This window comes from Microchirus variegatus (genome assembly GCF_963457635.1).
Source record: "Microchirus variegatus genome assembly, chromosome: 1".
Classification (NCBI taxonomy): domain Eukaryota; kingdom Metazoa; phylum Chordata; class Actinopteri; order Pleuronectiformes; family Soleidae; genus Microchirus; species Microchirus variegatus.
In genome coordinates this window covers 31,154,891-31,170,443 of record NC_139802.1, presented here as the reverse complement: position 1 = coordinate 31,170,443, position 15,553 = coordinate 31,154,891, and the positions used below count along the sequence as shown (strand labels likewise).

Here is a 15,553-nt window from a genome sequence, read left to right as displayed (position 1 = left end):
CCGCGCCCTGCATCAGCACCACCATCACTGAACAGCTCCTGTGCACGCGCGCCAACAAAAATATGCCCTAAAACGCTTAAAACACCAGAATATAGTCCAATGGATAGAAAGTTATACACATATACATACATATATATGTGCTATAACATGTTAAAGTAGACAAAGTAAAAATAGCATACATTTACCATTTTTATAGTCCAATATTATATCACATCTATCACGAAAAATGTTTTTTAATTCGATATTTGTTTATTTCTTACTTTACATGTTTGAAAATGATGATATCAAATATATTTTCCCCTAAGTTGCCAACAGTTTAGATAAAATACAAGAATATAACAAGACAGTATTTAATTTAAAGGTAAGTATTTGGTTGATAAAAATCCCCCCATACATGTTTAGACTGTTTTAATATTTATACATATTTTGACAGAATAAATACTGAGCAATATTGTATTAAAAATAATATTTGTATCCTATCGCATTTCCAAACTCTATCTCATATTTTCATTCTATATTTATAATCCTAAATGGACTTTAACAGGCATTAGTAAACGTGTGCTCTCCTATTTGCCCACTAGATGACAGTGTGTGACAAAACATACACTTTTTAAATGATCTTACGTCATCACTCACAATGAACTCCTACAAAGGAACCCAGAGGAAAAAGATAACAATACACATAGTAAGAGTGAACATGTTTTTAATATCTTAAACATCTGTGCAACATTGTTCAGAATGTTACATCACTGCATGACCTGTAATGTTTCACAATATTTACAAAAAAATGCTGCTTACATCAAACCATTAAAAAAAAGTCCAAACAATCTCAAAATAATGGACTCTGACAAAACTATCCCTAGCCCACATTAATGCAAAAAAAGAAAAATGAACAAGAGCAATCAAGTGCACATCATACTTCACGCAAGTCTATTTTTTTTTTTGAAAAGTAAATATTAGTGACAAAATATATACTTAATTACAAGTTGAAAAAAATAAAATACTGACAAGGGAAGGGTGGAAAAGAGAGCAGATTCAAAAAACGTAGTTCACCAGCAGGAAAAATAAAAATATCACACACAACTCAGCACACACACAATCACTGGCATAAGGAGGGAAAAAATAGACTGCACAGACTGACCTGAACACAAAAAAAATGCTTTGAACTCTTGACCACAAATAACGTGAAACTGATATTACAGATCCAAAACACATGGGTTCCCAACACGAGACCGGGTTCCTGCATGTCATTGCACAAAGAGAAAAAGATGGGTGGGGTGGGGGTGGGAGGCAGAATGAACTTTACTGAAAGAGCTCACATGCTCGACACCAAACGTCCCATTCCGAAAAAGGAATAGAAGATTTCCTCGTCACGGAATACAGTAAAAACTAAAGGTTCTCAAAAGGGTGAACACTGGAAAAAAGAGGACATTTTGAAAAAAAGGAAGGCTTTCAGATTATTTAACTCCAGAACAAGATGTACCCTCTTCATTAATCTTTTCAAAATGTCTTGGGAGTTTTTCAGTGTGCACATCATAAATAAAGTCAGATATGTTTTGAAATAAGTGAGAAATCTCACCAGATAATACAGTACATATAACTTTAAGGTTCTAAAGAGTGACAACACGCGAACAAACATGTTAACTTGGCTGTAACTAATATTTTTTTTTACTCATTCTGAGCATTTCTTGAGAGGCCATGAAAATTAACTGTAGTGTTAAAAGAAGTGAAGAATTTGATTTTGCCATGATCAAAGTCATTTGTTCATCTGGTCCTCGATCATGGCATTTCAGAGGAGCTTTATTTTGGAGGTTTGATGTGCGATTCAGATATCAATCAGAAATTGGTAAGAGTGGAGTACCTCAGTAAACATTAAAATAAAAAATGCAAACAAATCACCACTCCATGGCTCTTGGTGGAGGTCAGATTCTATTTTTTTAAGGCAGACAAAAAACTACAGTCCCAGTTTTTTTTAAAGTGTGCACAAGTTTCTAAACAGTTGTTCTTTGTCATTGATTGGTATATTGCACTTGATAAAACATAGTGTTTTAGGTTGTTAGTTGATTTTGATCTGGAGGAGCATCTGTGTGTGTGTGTGTGTGTGTGTGTGTGTATACGTGCGTGCGTACACAAGTTCATCCACAGTCCCCAATTCCATGCACCACAGCACGTCAAATTTCAGATTCTCCATTTTTCGGCTTGAAACGTTCATAGTTTTACAACTGCATTTATTACCAACATGGACGACGTCTCCCTTTCAGACATGCATTTTCATAAATATTTAAGGTGTTCAACAAACAAAACAAAAGAAAGACAATCTGTAACAAAAAAAACAAGCAACTTAAAAAGCCTCACTGTAAAAAATAACGAAGAGTTATCGGCAAAACTCACTATTTAAATAAAAGGGAACATGACCTTTGTAATGGACTGTGAATACATGAGCTTCTCACTTGTTAAAAAAACAAACATACATATACACATATAAGGCTTGAGTTCTCAACTCTTGGTAGTATTATTGCCATCTAGCATATTTGTAAAGCTTAAAATAAATATGGAATACTGTACATAAATAATTTACATCAATAACAAAAAAGAGAGATAGAAAGAATGAAAAAAAAACACACACTCACACGCGCACACTCTCACACAAGGCCCCTAAATGCGAGAAATACTTTCACTGCTCTTGAAAAACAAGTTAGTGTTCTTTTCATGATAATCTAACCTTTGCCTCTGAGGTTGGATAATCTACCTAAAGCTAGAGTTGTGCCAAAAATGACTACAGTCATGGACGTAAAACAAATCACTGTACAAATGAGTTCGAGAACATAATCACTAAAGACCAAATAAGACAATTTATTGATGCAGCCTGTGGTTCTTGGTTGGAGGTGATGGAAAAACCCACCCAAATACACAGTTTGTGGAGATTTTGTGTTGCACTTGAGGAGTTTTACTTCTTTCGTTGATTTGATTATAATACTTCCTGCTATATTTATTTTGAATGACCTCAAACATTCTGGCCTATTTTAGAAGCATTTTTACTGACATGGAACAATGATAAAAATTAGAAAATATCTACATTATGTCACTGCAACTGGTGATTACTGGTGACTATCCTGCAGATTATTGTACTTATTTAATTCAATGTTTACGATGCAACTGCGCAAAACCATGAACAAGGACACTCAAATGTCACGTTTTGATTCCTACACGGCAATTATTGACCTATTTATTCACTTTACAGCTGATCAAATGAAAATCCCCTGAAGAGAGAAGCTATAATAAATATATTGATTAATTATTAAGATTAATTAGAGATAAATATCATGCCAATCAACTAACTGCTTTAGCTCTATCGCTACAAGTTGCATGTAGTGCCGTCTTGTTTATTGCAATACCACAGTTGCAGATTAATGTAGATAATGATCCTACATTTATAAAAACAGTTTTTCACGATAGTCTGCACATTCAGAGTCAGAGAATCAGCATATTTTGAAATGTCAATGTTTTGTGTCTTAATCTGTCACATAGAGGTGCCTTTTTTTTTTACTTCATCTGTGTAGTAATGGTCATTTTCACTGCACATGTCTGGGAAAATGAGCAGTGACCATGCAAATTTGCTCTATCAATTAATCTTCGACTGATTTATCCTTCACATGACAGTCACGCGGGGTGCTGTGCCAATTTCTGCTGACCCGAGACGGGTTACCTGTCCATAGTTTTTGAATTTTTTAGATATCACAAACGGTCTAGGAGTTATGATCATGAGCTGTATGGCGACAACAGGATGAGTCAGCATCTTAAATGTGAGTATTTTCTGGTTTCTTTGTGCCATATAAAGACATAATTAAAACTGAATAAGTTTTGTTTTTAGACAAAACAAGACATTTGAAAACATCATCATTTTTGATCAACTATTGCAAACTATTTAATTTGAGAGATTAACCTAATTCACACTGAAACTGTTGTAAATCATTTCCACATTTCTCGCAAAACTCCTGATACTCAAGCAACACAAAATAACATTTAACGTAAAAGTGCCTAAGGGTGGATTTTTCCTTCTGAAAACGGCAGGTAACCAACATTTCATTTGTCTGGCGGTTGTGATAAAACCACAACCAATTCACGTGCTAAACAGACAAAACTGGTTCTCCCTCTGAGTCAGGATTTTCCTGTCATGGTTAAGATTTAACCAACACTCGTGTGGCAGGTGGTAGTTTCTTGGGGGAACACTGAACACACCTGGAGTGAAGTGGCTGTCATAATGGAGGACTCAAATACTTACGCCTGTTCCACTGCTGTTCCCTTATTCAAAAATAATAATAATAATAAAAAATGAAAATAAAAAAACAGCACGTCTTACGGTTCATCATATAAAAGCTTTAGGCTGTATTCTTATTTATCCTATGCATGCGGTTATATGCAACCACATTTCTGAATAGAAACCAAGACATTGGTACACTTCTGCTTTGTTTTGTACAATAAAAGATAAAATGTGCATTAGGTACGCTTGTACATGACATTATACAATATTTACATTCATTTCTTAATAGCATGAAATTTCAGGATTATCTATATACATATTGAAAATGTATCAGAAATATTTGGACTGTCTATTTTTCTTAAATATGTAAGGTAATGCTTGTAGCTTTTTTTGTTTGTTTTACTATATTATACTAGAAAAAAATAGTTAATTCATTGAGCAGTAGACAAATTGCAACCATTTTTTATTTATTTTTTCTATATTTTTCCTTTTTTTTGTTTTGCTTGTTATCGGTAAAACTGTATTGGTGATTGGAATTTCCAGCACCTTCTGTGGTCGGTCAATAAGTCAAGTTGATATCATGGAACAATGATGTACCACTGAAAGTCTATGTGTAGCACCTGTTAGAGAGCTCAGATCGCATCATGGCAGAACGGACAAAGTCGCTGAAGACATTGAGGACGTTCTTGGGCCACACATTCACTGTTATCTGGATATTTTCCTCCTCTTAGGCTTCGGGAGCTTCACCTGACGATCCCTCGACGGGATCTGATGGCAGAAAAGACAGAAATAAACATTACAGTGAAGGCTGGACAGGTAGGTGGAGTGAGAGTAAGTTTTTATGTCAATGTCTTAATCTAAATCTCTTGATATTTAAAGAAGGTGTAAATACTCACCGCGCCTGACATCTTATCCAGCTCACTCATGGCCTCGTGGATAGCAGCTTCTAAGTGATTATTCAGTTTCCCCGGTCTGTTGAAAAAACATTAATGTAGCAAGTGCAGCAAAAAAAATTCATTATGAACTGTATGTAAATATGCTCCTGTGGTTAACTTACTTCAGGCCTCTTTTGGCAGCTCTGTCAAGTGCCTCTAAGTCGTGAGTTAGTGTTTTGAGCTTCTCTGGTTCAACCTAGATGGAGATCATAAAAATCATGCGAGTACATTCAGGACTGTTAAACAGCAGATTCAGATTACTGAACTTGGTCAGTTTTTCTGTCTACAAACTAATTTGGTTGTCTTAAACAAACAATCATATTGCTGCACTGGCTAAGAAACAAAATATGTTGTTTCTGTCAAACAATTGTCTTACACATGAAAATAATTTGCTGAGAAAAATTGCTGGATGGTAAGTTTGTAATTGTGTACCAACAAATGCTACGAGCCCATCTGCTGCCAATCTTCACTCTTATTTTGGCAGAAAAATTAAGATGGCAAATAAAATAAAGGCAGGTGGTCACAGACTGATGACTCACCTTCGCCTGCTGCATAGCAGCACTGTGCACTTGTTCATCCCCGGCCAGCTTGGCAGGCCAGGGTGGGAAGCCCTTAAGCTGACCCCAGACCAGCTCCCCCATGTTGAAGGTCCTGGACCGGTAGTGAAGCAGCTCTGAGGAGGGAGAGTCTGGCTGCCGCAAGTCCTCCTCACTGCTGAGGCTCTTTGTGTCCGAGGGACTGGGCGCCATACCGTTGAAATGGCCATTGTAGTGGCTGTAGTCTTTGACTGTGGCCAAGGGTCCCTCTAGGCTAGTGGAGGAGCTGGGCGACTGGTCATCCCCTGTCAGCTCCTGCCGAGGGGGGCCAAGGACTTCTCCGTAACCCCGGGTGTTGAAGTGGGGGGTGGAGCCATTGATATGAGCGCAGCGTTCGACCGTCTGCTCCAAACGCTCCTTGTAATTAGAAGGAGTCCGACTGCAGGTGTTGAAGCGATAGCCATCATCGATAAAGACCTTATCGTGGGCCATGGACAGGCCGTGATCGTTGGACCCCTCGCTAGGGCAGGGTGGGGCAGGAGCCAAGCTGGCGGGTCGATCCATGCAGGGACTACTCCTAACTTGGGTAGAACACTCGAGAAACTCCTCACCACCCCAAGCACTGTTGTTGCTGTGCGAGTCAAAACTTCCCCCGTGCTGGGTCTCCCCATCCCAATGGGCCCTGGGAGTCCCACGGCCAGGAGAACGGAAGTAGTCATGAGCCTCTGGGCCATCTGGAGTGCTCTTCCCCGCATCCATGTTTTTCAGACCTCGTCCTGGCCTCACCTGCCTCGGTCTGGTTTGCTCTCCTTCCTGGTGCCCGTGCAGGACTGCACTAACTGCTTGGGGAAGGTTAACAGGCTCCCCTATAGAAGCAGTGAAGGCACTCATGGCACTAAGGGCAGGCACTGGACTCGCCTGTGTAGTCCCGCTAACTGTGGTGGTTATGGTAACGTGCATGCCCTTGCTAGCAGCATCCACTACAGCTCTGTAGATAGCATCCACGGACTCTGGGCCTCCAACTGGGCCTCTGTCAGATCCAGACGTACCTGTTGGAAGCCCCTCTCCCTGGGGCTGTTGCCCCTCCGCAAACTGTGGATGTGGCAAAATCCCCTGCTGTGGACACAAGAGAGAGGTTAAGACATTAGGCAAACTGTTTTTGAAACTATCAAAAATGCTACAGAGAACATATAATCCGACCTGGTAGTTCTGGTAGATGTAGGCCATAGAGCCAGCATTGGCCATGCTGCTGTCTGTGTAGGGTGGGTTGTCAGAAAAGTGCTGCTGGCCTTGGTAGGTTGGATGGGAGGCCACCCCCTGCTGCATGCCCTGGTGGACCTGCTGCTGATACATCTGACCTCCAGCGTTCATGTGCGGTTGCAGGCCAACACTACAGCCAAGGGATGATGGGTTTCCTGCAAAACCAATGAGACGTACAAGTTTTTGTATGAAACTCATGTTATTGGAAACTGCACAATTTAGAGGTATATTGTCTTTATTTAAATCACAGCATCAATTTGACTTGAAACAGCTGTTCTGAGAGAAATTTGCTCAATTGGAAAAAAAAAATCACTTCATAATTGTTTGGATTTTAATCCATGTGTATGAATGTGATACATTATAGACTTGAAATAAAGCTGTATTTATCTGTACTCAGAGCTACAGAGCAGTGTGGAATGTATCCCTTTTCAGATTTACTGTGCCCACCAGAAAATGAACAGCAAAGCTGAGCAAGTACTTTTCAATCAAGGATTTAAAGTTGCAAACTCGGGAGGTGCAATATCTCCCCCCCGCCCCGAACAGAGAGACACTCCACTAGATTTGTAGGGCTTGTGAGCAAAACACATCAGGGTAGACCCTGAAAATATATCAAGGAAACAAAATGTATCAATGAATAAAGAGAATGCCCAGCAGCAATGTTGCAGAGATAAAGCCAAGCAGATACAAAATCTCAGAGGCTTAATGCTGTGTTTTGTGTGACTGTGTGTGAACAAGCAGCAACTGGAGCAGCTGGTTAGATGCTACGTAGCTGAAGGGCAGCTGTGTGTGTTCTCCATTTTTCCCCTCCTCTTGTCTTTCTTCCCCTCTCTCCTCTCTACACTGAGAGCCATGACTCGACCAACCCCCTCCCCCTTCCACCCCACATCCTCCTCTACTGCTATGATATAGTGACGGCTGTTGCCAAGGGAGGTTGCCATGGGAACCAAGTGATGATTGGTGATTCTGTCCGCTGCCAGGAAGCTTGTTGGGGGAGCTGTGTGGGTGGATGAGGGGGGTTACAGGGGTCGGGTGGTGTGATTTTAGTCTGCTGGGGGATGGGGGGCAGTCAGCTGGGTAGCAGGGTGTCTGGGGGGGTTACAATGAACTTTGGAGTATTTGTTAGTGGTAAGAGTGCAGGGGGTGTTAAAGATTGCTAGCCTAGAAACAGATGGTTAGAGGCTAGTGCTAAGAAGCCACTGACTGGGCCACTTTCAAAGCTTCCATGGCTCTTAAGATCCCAAACATGTCATTCAAATTATTTTCAAGGGCTGGAGGATCCAGGGAGACACTCAGCAGCATGACATCTGCCATTTCTCTTTTATCCCAGGAGAGTAAGTGCTTACGAAAGTCTGTATTTTGTACAGTTCTGATAATTAACATGCAAGTCTGCAGCTAACGGTCAATCGTATTCGTTAATCGATTAGTTGTTTGGTCCATAAAATGTTGGAAAGTGTCAAATTATGGCAGACAACATTCTGATGGCAGAGTGTTGAGAAATTAAAGAACTTTTAATAAAAATAAAAGAACTTATAATAATTGATAAATCAATTATCTAAATAGTTGACGATTAATGTAATAATTGATGAATTGTCCCAGCCCTATTAACATAACACACATTCATGTCTATACCCCAGCCGTGCTGGCAATGGAAGTTAGCAGTAGCAAGGTGGCACCAAAAAAGGTTAACCATTGGACATTTGGATAAAAACACAGAAGAGACCAGTGGCTATTTAATTATGAACTGTAAAAACAGAGATCAAAAGCAACAGTGAGATCAAACCAGGTACCCCTGTCCCTCATTCCTGAATGCTGGCTGATTTGTCAAGGACAATAAAATTTTGCTATGGCTGTGTTGAGAAATACAATCTTTATATATATATATATATATATATATATAGTCACAAAATATGGTTATGTTGACAAATACAATCTTTATATATATATATATATGTACTCACAAAATATGGTTATAACCCCAGAGGCTGCTACTTTGAGGATATGAAAAATATAGCTGTAGAAACTACAGTTCCCAAAGACATTTCCTGACTTTTCCTACGCCACTGGCAGCAAATGCCATGCTCCTCCTCCTAACACACAAGGGACCAAGTGAATTTGACTTGAATTACATTTAGAATAACAAGGCACCTGGTGACAGGTGTCCAGCAGCACGTCTTGGTGATATCCCCACTATAAACCATATGAGGACACGCAGATGCATGATGAATAAAAAAATGCATTGCCTGGTCACACAGCAGGCAGGGACAGGCAAAATACTAAGATGGGGGTCTTTTCAGTGCTTTCAGAAAAAAACATGGACATTAATGTGTCTACACACACACACAAACTTACAGTCACACAAAAATAATTCATATGCCCACAAACAAACAGAAGCACGCACACAAACACGTGCGCATACTGTATTATAGACAAAGTCGCACATGCACACACAGTTATTCAAACACACACAGGATAAAACCCTCATTAAAGGCTTCACTCTGGTCTCCATTCAGGGGCCATCGTTACTATAGCGACCAGCTAGCTGGGAGAAGCTCTTAAGAGCGCTATCTGGGCTGCTTCCATTAAAGTGTGATGCAGATCCCATTTCCATCTTCTTACACCATTGACTCGTGTTAGCATACAAATAAAACAAAGGGAAACACTGGTTGACTGACAATTAGCTTAGCTTCCAAAGATGAAGGGCCTCCTCATTAGCTCAAAGATGCTGGAAGAGCCACACCATCTTGGTTCAGGGCCTATCAACTAAATGCTTTGGTTTGGTTCATAAATTTAGAAACCACATCTTAACTGAAATAGTGGCTGATCACAAAGGGGGAATATTTAATGTATAAATCTCAACACTCAACAGTGTGCACATTTTTAATCCTATCAGCAGACCTGAAGTACTGTGGTTATTATATCTTACCTGTATCAGAAATGGTCTGTGTACAGCCACCATCACCACCTCCATGTGGCATCACCACCATGTTAGTCCGTCCCATACTGTGATGGAGGTTCTGCTGTGAGGGATTGGGGCCAGGATGAGATAGAGGTGGGGGGTTAGTGTTGGGGTGGCCCAATGGCATGCCATCCGAACCCACTGGTCCACTGCTTGGCCCCATAGGCCCACAGTTATTCATAGAGGAGGCCTGCAATTGAGCCATCATGTCAGGGAACTGGCCTGGGCGTGAGCCCAGATGACCACCAGAAGGGTCCATATTCTGGCAGTGCTGCATGACATCTACAGGACCCTGCAGCCTCTGCTGGACATGGAGATTCTGCTGAGGGCCACCAGGACCAATTCCTATGCAGTCGTTATAGTGCAGTTGTGCGGCACCTTGAGGACCCTGCCCTGGGCCACCTGGACGATGGCTGTTCCCACCCAAGTTGTGAGAGCTCTGGCAGCTCATGGACTGGAGAAGCTGGGCCATTGAGGTGTTCGGGGGAAGGTTTCCAAGCCTGCCCACTTTTCTCAGCTGTTCAGGTGCACTGGGTCCTGGCATATGTGGTCCAACCATGCCTGATTTGTTAAGCATGTTGTAGACCATGTTGTTACTACTGTCATGGTTTACAGGAGTGCTGCTTGATGACTGTTTCCGCTTGCGCATGGGGTCCTTCTGCTGGGCCATGAGCTTGTCTCGAAGAGCTGCCCTGCCACTCTGGGCTTCAGGAGTGTTGAGCAGAATGTTGGAGTTCGGAGGGAGCATGGGATTTAAAGTGCTGTGTCCCTCAATGCCTCTGGGGGCACTCATAGAGCCTGGGTGCCCACCACTCCCACCATTACCTCCACTACCTGCTCCCATGCCTGCCATACCAACTCCACCTCCAGCCATCGCAGCAGTGCTGTTGCCAGCAGCGCTGAATTTATTTTGATTTGCTAGCTGTGCTTTGGCTGCGGCTGACAAGAGACTGCTGGCTGGGAAGGAAGCAGCATTCTGTTGGTTGAGGATCTGGTTGAGGGGCATGCCCAGTAGTCCTGGGTGGCCCTTCTGGGAAGCGCTTGGGGCTGCCATAGAAGAAGATGAGGAGGAGGAGGATGACGACGTGGGTGAATACATGGGGTTACCATGCTGCTGGGTGCCAATCGAGTTTCCCATGCCAGGTAACAGCTGGGACTCTTTGTACTGGTGAAGTGGGTCTGTTTTGTTGGTGGAGGGGCTGGAGGGCATGGCTGGCCTAGGAGATCCCATAGCCGACCTGGGGGAACGAGGAGGAACCTTTGTGCTGCCACATGGGGCCTGGTGCCCAGCGGGCATTACAAAGTTCCCATGATCAGAGGAGGTGGAGGATGAGCGTGAGCGATGAGGGGAAGCCTCCATTCTCCCCAGGATAGGCACAGCCATGTGGACAGGGGAAGTGACAGGAGATGGGGACATGGAAGAAGCCGGTCCACCTTGTTGAGACCTTATAACATGGCCACCATGCCCCACAGGCCCAGGCTTCATGGTGGGTAAAGGTAGGTTGCTTGGCAGGGGAACAATGGCAGGAGGGGGTATGTTTACATTCATCATTGGTACCTGAGAGTGGATGTTAGGCTGGAAGTTGGAGGGGTTTGGGGCATTGGTAAGGGGCTGGATGACTGGTTTGCTGGGTATAGGGTCCAAGATGCCGAGGGGGTCTTTTTCTGAGGTCAGCTGTCTTTTCTGAAGAGCACAGGGTGGTGGTATGGATTGGGGGGGCACTGGATGCATAGGGGGCTGTGTTTTATGGTGAAATGCTGCACGGGCCATTTCCATACTAGGTGGGAAGTTGCCCCGTGGCATGTTCATATTCATGACAGGGCTTTTGGCAGTGGCCGTTGGGGATAAGGGCGTGCTAGTCCTCCCTGTCATGGCACATGATGGCTGGCTCAACGAGGAGCCATGGAGCATTACACCGGGTGGGGAAAGAGGTGTCCTAGTATTCGCATGGATTGAGACTGAACCGGGACTGCCGGCTCCTGGAAAACCACAAGGATTGGTCCTTGAAAAGCCATCAGGGCTGCACAAAGTGTCTGCACTTGGAGACATTGAACCATCTCCATACAGCCTAGCACTGGAGCGTTGTGGGCTCAGCATGCCTCCATACCCAGCCCGGTAAGGGGATTTGGGTCCTGGCTCTCCACTGCCCAGCCTTTGTGGTCTGGGGTACCCAGAGTAGAGCTCGGGCTGCTGCGTTATACCCATCTCCTGGGGTGGATATAGCCTCTGTTGCTGTTGTCCAGCTACCATCCTCATCTTGAAAGGACTTTTGCAGTCGGGACCAACAGCATTGGGAAGGCCATCATGGGGTTTAGTCCTTATTGCTCGTGGAGTTGTGGAATGCCCAGAAACCACAGATGATGTACCTTAGGGCCAAACAAAGCACAAGTCAATACAAACACACCAGATACAATTACAGACAGGGCAGTAAAGTCACAGTAGTCATAATGGCTGAAAAACACATTAAAATGACCTTAACTTAATGAAAAGTTAACATCAGTGCTTTACTAAATCTCTGGAATTCAGCTGCAGCAGTCATTATACTTCAGCATCAACATTTTTTGAGTTGTAACAACTGTATTTGTATTTACATATACTTGTACCTCCCCCTGGGCTCGTCAGTGTCAGAGGTGGGTGTGTCTCCATGCTCTTGTGCAATGTGGCCACGGCCAGAAGCTTCCTCTTGTGAATGCAGAGTTTGGTGACATCTTCATCTGCTTTCACATCCTCTGCTGTCCTTTGCTTGACTGCTGCCCCTGGGTCGAAGTTGAACACCTAAGAAACAAGATAAAACGGAAAAAAATGTGTATGCATAACAATTTGAGGGGGAACCCAATTAAATGTGAACCATATTATTTAAATTTGCTTTCAATTAAAAATTGATTCAGGTTTTGTCTTGAAGCACTGGAGCCATTAAATTAACATTGTCAAACCATTATATAACATTGATGTTGGTCAGTAGGCCATTAAAAGGTCAAATAATCAAAATTCAAGGAGGAAAATATAGAATTTGTGGGGGTTTATAATTTCTTATTAAATCGTCAATAATAGAGCAGGAAATCAAACTTTTTCTTTTACAGACGAGATGATATCAACCTGATAACAGTCTGATCTGTCAGACAGTGGAGACAATTTTAGCTTCAAGAAGGATATTAGGTCAGATTACTACGTAATATGACACAGTGGGTGTTTCAAAGCACACCGATGTTTGTAGACATGTCCTTCACAGAAATCAATGGACGTGGTCAGTGTGAATTTTTTTAATACACCCTGAGCACATGAAATGGGAGTGGAGAAGAGTATTGAGCAGCTGAATTGTTTTGAGAGCTTTCTCAGGGCATTTTAAAACTTTTCCTCATGAAATGTGGTCACCATTGGAATTGATTGAAGCTGATACTAACTGAAGAGAACCACAGTGCCCATTTCAAGCTATACATCGTAACCTTTCGATTCTCAAAAAACTGTTAAAGGACAAAAAACAAAAGCAACGCACAGCAACATGCCACAAGTATATCTTGGTTTGACCACAGGGAAATTATTTCCTACTCACAAACATGTTACTTTGTCCTTAATTATTCTGTTATCTCCTTCCCTCACTCCTGCCGGCATTCATGACTGCCAAATATGTAATACACCCTACCTTGAGAACACTTATTGCCAGTTGTGAACAGCCCACTTGTGATCAAATCTCTCAGAACGGATGCTATTATGAAGTGTAAACAGGGCCTCAGTGATTGTGCACAACACCTTCACATCTGCTCTGGACGCTAATCTTTTTTTTTTTACAAGCACTTACCAAATAAAACAAACACTTAAGCACTATTTGCAAAATAAATTAAAATTACAGTTAAAAAGAAAAACCTTGGACAATGACTAAGATTTTTAATACAGAAAGGCCACATGTTAATGCATGCTCAAATAAATGTATTTGTTTTTTTAGTCACATTATCTCTAGTGATGTTGTACTCTGGAGCCAAGTTCAGAGAAACAGAACCAATAGATAATTACCTTGTGGAGGATGAGTGGGCACTCCAGGCCACATTTGCAGGTTCCATCAGTCAGCAGGTAGGTCTTCACCTGCTCCAAGCTGGACAGTACTGAGCCACTGGGACTGAACACAGAATGCAACATTAAGCTGACTGAAGTCTGGGAAGCATGAGAGCACAAATATGCCTTTATTGGGGTATTTAAGAAAATAAAAGTAGTAATGTGAACAAAAGGATCACAGTTGCAGTTTAGTAACTTTAACCTTGTGAACAATTATGTGTGCCCATATTCCCCCAGAAGATTTCAAACTTGCCACCAATGGAAAATAAAGCATCCACTACTGACTTTCTGTCAAACATACACAAATAAGCTGAATGGTAGCCACTGATGCTTTTACAGTGAAAGTAGAGATCGAATGCATAAAGACTATGTATTGAACGTGGATAGGGTGGCATGGGTAACATTGCTTTCATTATCCCTCTGTAAACCCCCTCTTCTTCAGCCAGGTAACTTCTGCCCCAAGTTTAACTCATTCACTTAAGCAGTGTCGCTGCAAGGAGACATCAAGGAGCGGTGCCCAGCGAGTAAAACCGGCAGGGACCATTTACGTTAGAGCGCCTTTATTTGTTAACTAAAATATTGATAGTGATTATCCTATTGCAGGAAGGACGAAGGACGAAAATATATAACCAAATCAATATTTTGACCCACCCCTACACAAAATCCACTCAGAGACTGGAGGGTCTGCAGGGTGCTTTCACACCTAAAGCATTTGGTGCGCACCAAACGTGTTTGGTCCCTTGGTTCGGTTTGTTTGCGTAGGTGTGAATGTAATCGTACTTTGGTAAGCACCAAATCAACCAGTCCGAGACCTGTCTGAAGGCCACGAATCATGTTCAAAATTAATTGTTTGGAGAAAATTACCTACACATACAATGTAATGCATTTTATGGTTAACTTTTCTTACCTTATGTATACGACCCCTCGGCCAAGATCCGCCTTGCGCTGCCAGCCAATGGGGACCTGGACAGTGGCGGCCTGCCTCTCATCTCCTGCCTCACAGTCCTTTCCGCCATTCATTGCTCCACTGGTTTTACACTCGACACCTCAGAGGTATATATATCAGACATCAACCAGCGTCTTCGCAACGTACGTCATGTTTGTCTTCCAAAGCTGTGGTGGTGGTGGAGGGAAGGTGGAGGAGATGCGTAGGGCAGTAGGATTATGCTTCAATGTGGGACTCCACTCTCAGGTGGAGCTGAAGGGGAGGTGGATGAGCAGGTGGTCGGGTAGGGTGAGGCAAGCTCACAGCAGACCCTACCCTTGCTGCTTCATGGCTACAGTGCTGAATTGCACATGGACTTCCATTACTGCATCTTGACATTCAGAGCCAAGCAGCTAAAAAGGTGAGGCTCTGAAATCGGTGTGTGCTGTGCTCACACAGGAACGTCCTTTTTCAAACTAGTTTTTTACCATTTGTCTTCTGACACCCACAATTCCGTCCTTCAGTCGGCCAGATAAGATATGTTCAACATATTGACTCCCAAATGCTGTTGGGTATTGGTTTTCCCATGGTTCCTATGAGAGCAGAACAGAAAAGGAATTAGCTAGGATGAT

General features: G+C 42.5%; 1 protein-coding gene across 1 annotated transcript; it reads right to left on the bottom strand.

Annotated features, from left to right (window-relative positions):
- Window positions 1-4,892: 4,892 nt before the first annotated feature.
- mbd5 (methyl-CpG binding domain protein 5) lies at window positions 4,893-15,016 on the bottom strand (the record flags this gene model as incomplete). The annotated part of the gene is made up of 9 exons (XM_083888170.1): window positions 4,893-5,029; window positions 5,158-5,233; window positions 5,319-5,392; window positions 5,736-6,848; window positions 6,933-7,147; window positions 9,916-12,315; window positions 12,553-12,724; window positions 13,958-14,060; window positions 14,904-15,016. 9 exons carry the CDS (start codon window positions 15,014-15,016, stop codon window positions 4,967-4,969), a joined length of 4,329 nt encoding a protein of 1,442 aa, XP_083744296.1. The 3' UTR covers window positions 4,893-4,966.
- Window positions 15,017-15,553: the final 537 nt, after the last annotated feature.